Source organism: Siphateles boraxobius, unplaced genomic scaffold (assembly GCF_051911475.1).
Source record: "Siphateles boraxobius isolate OS27281-9 unplaced genomic scaffold, OSU_SipBor_1 32, whole genome shotgun sequence".
Classification (NCBI taxonomy): Eukaryota; Metazoa; Chordata; class Actinopteri; order Cypriniformes; family Leuciscidae; genus Siphateles; species Siphateles boraxobius.
In genome coordinates, this window is record NW_027508942.1 from 6,715,001 (window position 1) to 6,723,306 (window position 8,306).

The 8,306-nt window shown below is 40.4% G+C and overlaps 1 protein-coding gene across 1 annotated transcript in view; it reads left to right on the forward strand.

Moving 5' to 3' along the window:
• Window positions 1-6,687, forward strand: part of larp6a (La ribonucleoprotein 6, translational regulator a) — a 10,592-nt gene extending 3,905 nt beyond the window's left edge. The window contains exons 2-3 of the mRNA XM_077194671.1: window positions 2,006-2,198; window positions 5,116-6,687. Of these exons, the coding sequence (XP_077050786.1) occupies window positions 2,006-2,198; window positions 5,116-6,174 (1,252 nt within the window). The 3' untranslated portion in view covers window positions 6,175-6,687. The remainder of the gene's footprint in view (window positions 1-2,005; window positions 2,199-5,115) is intronic.
• The last annotated feature ends 1,619 nt before the right edge of the window (window positions 6,688-8,306 follow it).

An 8,306-nucleotide genomic window follows, 5' to 3' on the forward strand; every position in this document is an offset into this window, starting at 1 on the left:
CCACTGGTTCCACTGGTTCCACTGGCTCTCCAGGACGGCCCAGTGACTTGATCAGTGTCAGTCACACAACACAAGCAGCTGCTGATATAAAGATCATGTGACCCTGGACCACAGAACCAGTCACGAGTCGCACGGGTATATTTGTGGCAATAGCCAACAATACATTAAATGAATCAAAATTATACATTTTCTTTCATGCCAAAAATCATTAGGATAATGAAGATCATGTTCCACGAAGATATTTAGTAAATTTCCTACCGTAAATATATAAAACATTTATTTCTGTGAGTGAATGCAGCAAATTCATGAACATAAATGCTGAACTTTAAAGGCGATTTCTCAACGTTTTGATTTTTTTGCACCCTCAGATTCCAGATTTCCAAATATTGTCGTATCGTAACAAACCATACATCAACGGAATGAATGGAAAGCTTATTTATTCAGTTTTCAGATGATGCATACATCTCAATTTCAGAAAATTGACCCATGTGACTTGTTTTGTGGTCCAGGGTCATAATACCTATACACATCCCGCAATAAACATTCACTGGGAATAAATTGTGTGATCCACTTACAAATAATCTGAGAATGTCCAGATATTGGGTTATGAATCCGTCTAGATCAGAGGTTTTCAATCTTTTAGAGGTTACAGACCCCAAATATGATCCTCCTCATGCAACGAACCTCCATCCTGACATTTTAAAAAGCCTTATTTCACAATTTTTACACATTTAAATTGATAAATTGTAAAATGTTATTTGGAAAATATTTAGTATCTATTATTAGGTTGTGTACTCTTCTCTATGCACTAGTGCTGTACTGTGTTATTCATTTTAATCTATTTTATATTATAGACTTTTCGTATAATGTTTTTAAAATCTTTTATATTTTTGTTTTACAGTTCCACTGACCCCACCAATACATATAGATTTATATATGTAATAATTTTTTGTTATATACTACATTTTTTTTTACACTTTTTCTAAGCTTTTCCAGTGACCCCAGCACTTGCGGCCCCAGGGTTATTTATTTATCTTAATAAAAAATGTTTTATTGCATGCTTAATTTGTATAAATATTTTTCTTTTCTAAGCTCTTCCTTATGCCCCCCATGGTTATATTTGTTTATTTTAATAATTTATAATTACATTTTAAATATATTTTCCCTGATAGCACTTCCTTGAAAATCCCTGGTTTGTAATTTTTACAGTTTTCCATGGACCCCAGTAATGCATAATTATTTATACAAATTAAATATATTACATATTCCATTTAAAAAAACTAAAAAAATGACGCTTATTTTCCAAGCTTTTCCAGGGACCCCCAGCACACCTGGTTTATTTATTTATTTATCTATTTATTTAAGCCTCCCTGCCTGGTTATATTTATTTTAATCCAATTTTTTTTGTATAATTAATCAGAATTTTATTATTTATTTGAATATTTTATTTATGCATTTATTTTTTTCAAAATTCCTTTAAAGCCCCTGGTCTAGATCCCGAATGCACTCGGTGACCGCAGCAAACGCCGACCCTCAATTAAACGTCTCCCACATGACCCATGGAGCGGTTTTCCCACTCATTTGTGTGTGTGTGTCGCTAAGCGCTGACGAGTCTCGCTGATGCTCTATTGTCCATCCGTGTCCGTGGGCGAATCATGACGGCTCTTCCAGTGCTTTAAGGGTTTCCCGCCCCGCTCGAGTGTCTCTTCAGGAGCGCGTGTTTAAAGCTGCGTGACTCATCAGTTTAATGTGTTTCCTGAAGGTTATTCGCAGCCGATGGAGAGGTAACCTCACCGCAGGTTTAGATGAGACGCTTGTTTTCCTCTCTGGTCAGCATGTGTTGAGCGTTCAGATGGAGAGGTCTCGTGGGCAGCGAGTTGTGATGCTCGTTTCTGCACAGGCTGTTGGATTGTGGGGGAATGAGAGATTTGAGGGGGGATGATGGGAAACAGACGGGCTCCCTGCTGCTGATGATGATGATGATGGACGTGTGTGTGTGTGTCAGTGGTGCCGGGACCAGCGGCGGCGAGGAGGAGAGCTGGCAGCCTCCAGACCCGGAGCTGATCCACAAACTGGTGGTGCAGATCGAGTATTATCTGTCGGATGAGAATCTGGAGCACGACGCGTTCCTGCTCAAACACGTGCGGCGCAACAAGCTGGGCTTCGTCAGCGTGAAGCTGCTCACCTCCTTCAAGAAGGTACGAATCCATGCGATCCAGTTCTTAAAGTCCCCCTGTAATCAATCGTTTTATCCCTAAAACTCATCAAAGTGACGTATAAAAGTTTTTTTTCATTGAAAATGCCTTAAAATATCTTGAATGTAACTCGACACTCAATGCGCATGTGAACGCCATCAGCGTCTATCACATGTTCACGTTTAAAGTCTGTTTAGAGAGAATGATGTCGTCTTAGCGGCCCCTAATTTAATAACAAATGATCATTTAGACGGAAGTGAATCAATCAAAACTAACTTTAGCTGGAAAAAACATTTTTCAAGAGCCACTATAAAACCTAACCAATCTCTGTTACCTTAAATTATATGTTTATCTCTGTAAAGCTGCTTTGAAACAATCTACATTGTTAAAAGCGCTATATAAATGAGGATGACTTGACACTTGCCTCATTTAGTATGCGCTGTTCTATGAATATGCAAATGAGCCCCGCCTCCACTCACTCACTCACTCACTCAGAGATACACTCGTTGACGATCACACGTTGATCTGATTGGTTACAAGGTAGTTTGTGACGTCAGAAACACCAGCGATTTCAAAGCGTGTTTTTGAGACTGTCTTTGGTTCACTGCAGTTTTAAGCAGAAAATACTCAGCAATGCTGTCGACTTATGAATTTACACATGGTTTGTCTTAAAGCGCAATAAAAACACCACATAGACACATAAACAACATTAAAAGCTGGATATTCACCACAGCGGGACTTTAATGACCTCGTGACCTGAAAACTACTAATCATATCTGTTCACTTGTGCTCACACTTATACAGTTTAAATGTGCAAATGTTGCTCTTTTTTTTGCTTCATGTACGAGTCAGAGTGATTTCAGCTTTTGTGCATCCAGTGGGATTTCAGCATTTTTATAAAAATGTTTAATAGCCAAATTGCTGGTGAAGATCTCATCTACCCGTAATCCCGACGAGAGATCCGCCAATCAAAAGCCACCGTTACCATGGAAATGAAAATCTTGGCAAGAGTTAAGCAGTGCCCGCCCACTCCCATGAAGCTTTGCGAATGACGTAATCTCCAAATACACACTTAAACTACTACTATTTGTGTAAATCTCACAATATGTCGTTTTTGCGCTTCATAATCCGTGACTAAAGCAGCAGCTTTATATCGTTTCCGATTGGATTGTCGTTCTCAGTGCTTTATGGGATTTCCTTGTCAAACAGTTTAAGTGTGCTTGTTTTCTCTCTGTTTTCAAATCCTTTCTCCTTCTGAGTTTGTGATTCATCCGTGAGCGGGTTGGTTTGATTCATGACTCAGATCTCTGCATTGAAGTGTGTTGAAACACCTTTGAAGGAGAATAATACGGAGGAAATTATGGTTTTGTTGGGCTGTGACTATTAAAAAAGGAACAGGCTTTTCAAAATGTTCTACTTCCTCCTTTAATGAGAAATAATGTCAGCACAGGGAAACACAAATGCATTTGATGGTCTTTGAAAGTAATTATCATGCACTGAATTATTATATTGCATCTCATGCTGCTTTCACTGATTTGATGCACATTCTGATGGTTAGACGGAGAAAGTCAAACGTTCACTGCCTTTATCAAGCTTAATTAAACCTTGCTTTGATGTGCACGACATGAAACATGAAATTAATTTCTGTGACGAGCAATGAACACTGAACAGCCTACGATCAAGAACCGCATGTTGAAGAACGGAGCCTTTCACAATTATTCATCATTAATCTAGCATTTTTTTATTTATCTTATTACATTTTTCATTTTTTACAGGTATTCTTCATATTTAAACACTACTTTGTGTTTTCTTACCTTGGTTTCGAACTAGTTAACGCTACTGCTTACACTGTTTAACCTGATGTACTTCCTCAGATTTTCTGTCTTGTATTTTAGCAAAGAGCAAATGTCTTCCAATAAGGTCAGGAAAATAAACTTAATTCAAAGAGAAACGAGATTATATTTCTGACTCCATTGGCAGATATTTGCTCTGGTTTTAAACACAAACTTGCTTCCTTTTGATGCATTTTTCAGTAAACAAGACGTAATATCTTCAGCCATTTTGCTACTCTAGTAAATGTATCTTGATTTAAGAATATTTAGATATTTGTGCTGGAAAACAAGACAAACGCTGAGGAAGAACAACATGTTTTCCTGAGGGAGTGATGACGAGTTTGACATCTTCTGACCAATGTAATCTATCTCTTTTGAGAATGTTGTTTATGTGTCTATGTGGTGTTTTTAATACGCTTTAAGACAAACCATGTGTAAATTCATAAGTCGACAGCATTGCTGAGTATTTTCTGCTTAAAACTGCAGTGAACCAAAGACAGTCTCAAAAACACGCTTTGAAATCGCTGGTGTTTCTGACGTCACAAACTACCTTGTAACCAATCAGATCAACGTAACGTATTGCATATTCATAGAACCGCGTATACTAAAATAAGGCAAGGGTGTCGAGTCAAGATATGAAGACTTTTTTTTTTTCCAAGGAAAAAATGCTTAAATGTCATTTTGGTGATCAAATTAAGGGATACAATTATTGACTACAGGGGGACTTCAGTAATTTTTCTTCTAAAGTAAATGTACTGTTATTTAAAGAGGACGTATATGCCCTTGTACAAAGTATTGATGATGTTTTCAGGCTCTACTAGAACAGGTTTTCCTGCTTGAATGTTGATTATTTTCCTCATATTCTCCATTGTTGCGGCTCCTCTCTTCCCAGTCTGTCAGTAACGCTCTGTTTACTTCCTGTCTCTTATGAAAAGCACACTGTAATTTTAACGATTAAAAATGAGTTTAAAGGATAAAATTGACTACAGGGGGACTTTAACATAATTGATGATCATACCTGAAGAATGTGTGTCTCTCTCTCTCTCTCTCTCTCTCTCTCTCTCTCTCTCTCTCTCTCTCTCTCTCAGGTTAAGCACTTGACGCGGGACTGGAGAACCACGGCGTACGCATTGCGTCACTCAAGCCTGCTGGAGCTGAACGACGAGGGCCGGAAGGTGCGGCGCAGGTCAACCGTGCCGGTTTTCGCCAGCGAGTCTTTACCGAGTCGGATGCTGTTGCTCAGCGAACTGAAGCGCTGGCCGGAGCTGGACGTCGCGTTCGGAGGAGACGCCGGTAACGGAGGCCCGACCCAGCAGGAGCGGCTCATGGAGCTTCTTCTGAAGGCGTTTGGAAACTACGGGCCGATCGCCTCGGTGCGGGTCCTCAAACCCGGGAAGGACTTGCCGGCGGATCTGAAGAAGCTGAGCGGGCGTTATTCCCAACTGGGAACGGAAGAGTGCGCAATCGTAGAGTTCGAAGAAGTGGAGGCGGCGATGAAAGCCCACGAGGTGTTCGGCGTAGACGGAGGCATGAAAGTGGTTCTGATCGGCACCAAACCTCCGAAGAAAAAGGTCCAGAAAGACCGGCAGCGGGATGAGGGAGGCATGCGTAAAAGTCGCTCGCTCAACAGTCGCGTGCGAGAGCTTCAGTATCACGGAGGCGACGACTCCGCCGCTAGCTCTTCGGAAACTGAAAGCAATCCTACATCGCCTCGTTTATCACGCAAGTCGCGTTCCTGCAACAAGCTCAGTCCGACAAGCGCCGGTCCGAATCATCTCAGTCCGGTTGTTTCGCCACGCTCGAGTCCGTGGAGCAGCCCGCGCGCTAGCCCGTGTTCCCAACGGAAAACGCACCACTCTGGGAAGTCTCCGCTAGCTAGCGAGGGTCGTTTGAGTCCGGAACCGGGCCGGCGTTGGGCGGACTATTCCTCGGATAGCAGCTTGACGCCGTTGGGAAGCCCGTGGGTCCAGCGGCGCAAGCAAGTGGCGAGCCAGGAGAGTAGCCCGGTGGGAAGCCCGATGCTAGGCCGGAAGATCCAGAACGCTGACGGTATTCCCGCGGGAGTGGTTCGGCTCCCGAGAGGTCCAGACGGGACTCGAGGCTTCCACTGTCCTGGACCCGGGAAAACTGCGTCCACGCAAACCTGAAGACTCCCGTCGTCGACTCTCACACTCTCTCAACTCAACGCATCTCTGTAGGACTTTTGTAAAACCTTTTTCTATATGCTATTTTTGTTAACGTTTTATACATCTTAATTTAACTGATTTCCTCATTGAATGATGGCATCACGACAAAGGGAAGCCGTTCTGAAAGTATTTAAGTTTTAAAAATCTCCTCCGTATTTTTCCACGGTATTCCCCCCCCCCACCCCCCATCCGGCGCTGGAAATCCCTGAAGGAATATATTTTGTTTTATTTGCTTTAACTTCTGTTTTGTTTCTGCCTTTAAACGTGCTTCTCATTTTAGTGATTTATGGATCGGCTGGGATCTGTTTTTTTTCCTTTTCTCTCTGTTCTTGGGTTCGAGTCCTCTCTGCTTCCTCACAGCGAAAGAGTGTTTGAGGTTTCTGTCCTGAGCACAAATGCCTCGTATCTGCCTTCATCTGAGTGAAGGCATCGCAGTCTGCTTCCGTACTGTACAAATAAATCACTACAATCGCAGCTCTCTGGGGTATTGCTAATTTCTTTGGATCCAATATTCTCTTGCTTCTGGCGGTTTTGTTTTGCATTTCAATTCACTGTAGTGTTCGGTTTTCATGTAAATCAGTGGTTCTCTACTGCTTTACCATTCAGATTTAACAATTTCGACACTTCTAATGCAGGTTACCATCAAACCAAACTGTATTCAGACACCAACATTTCTCACATTATCACAGTTTATTCGCTATAGTTTAGACAATGGTAATAAAATATGAGCAGAACTCAGTTGATATTTGACTGGTTTTGTCCGTCCTTCTGTTAGACTCTCACACATGAATTATGTTGAATATCTGTCAGCTGTTAAATTTAACTACACAATTAGATAATACCAGTTTAGCTCAACCAATCACCAAGCAATGCTTCATGTTGTTCAGTCTGTGGTGTAAAAAGCTGCATTAGTTATTAAAGAAAAATCACTTCAGCAAAACATGATCAGCTCAAAGTGTCCCAATCATTTTTAGTCCCAATTTTTATGAAATTTTACTGTATGAATTTTTTTTGGGTATAATATGTCAGTTTACTTTATTTTGCTCTCATCACTTACATAAATGAACTATAGTGTCCTGCACACACTAGTGAAAAAAATATCAAATTATATCTGGTGTCTGAATCATTTTTGGTCTAACTATATAATGCATTCATAAATAATTGCAACCAAAGTTAAAATTCATTTTAATATTTGAGGATTTCTTGTTACGTCTGAAGTTGTTTGTTTGTCATGTGTTCTTTCTAAAGGTGTTTAATGAATGTTTCATAACAGTGGTTACAATTATTCATGAGATCATACAATAAGGCGTAATTAATGCAATAAATATAAAGGCTTAATTTCACAAAGAGCTGCATCAGCCTGACAATATGCACGACTGAAAGAGGAGAAATGATAGTGACAGTTATGTAAATGCATTAACAGCAGAAGTGTCATTTACAGCCTAACACTTTGAACAAACACTAGGCTAAATATTGTTCGCATCAGCCGTATTACCAAGTGATAGCTAAATTAATCTGTGGCTAGAGTTTGACATTAAACAAACACTTTCAGATTCAGAAGCATTTCCTCTGCATGCTGTTGTACCGATGCACAGTTCCATTGTTTTTATGCCGATAATGTCTGTTTTTCACGGAGAAGTTCAGCTGCATTGCTGTTCTCATAGTAATGTGATGTTTTGAGTTAATGATCACGTAAAATCCATCAGAACGGATGATGTCACTTCACTTAGATTGCAACCGAATCTGCGGTAAAGTAAAGGTGACCATTTGGTCCCATTTCCTCGAAGATAATTTTATTTGACACAGCATGACGTAGTAATGTTTCTAAGCAACTGCCTGATCTCCACAGGAAAGCACAGTATACTTCAGTTCAGTCAGATAAAGTCATCTGAGTTCAGGCCTGAGCCGAATTTTACATGAATGGAGTCTCTTCAAAATCATGTTTGGCATCGACTTAATATGCGCCTTCATAATGGACAATTGATGTAGCTGCAGTATTCTACGATAATTTGCATTAATATCAGTTAATGCATGCTTTTATCTGCATGTTCACCTGAATCATACTGGGCTCAATAAACATGGTCAATTATAGT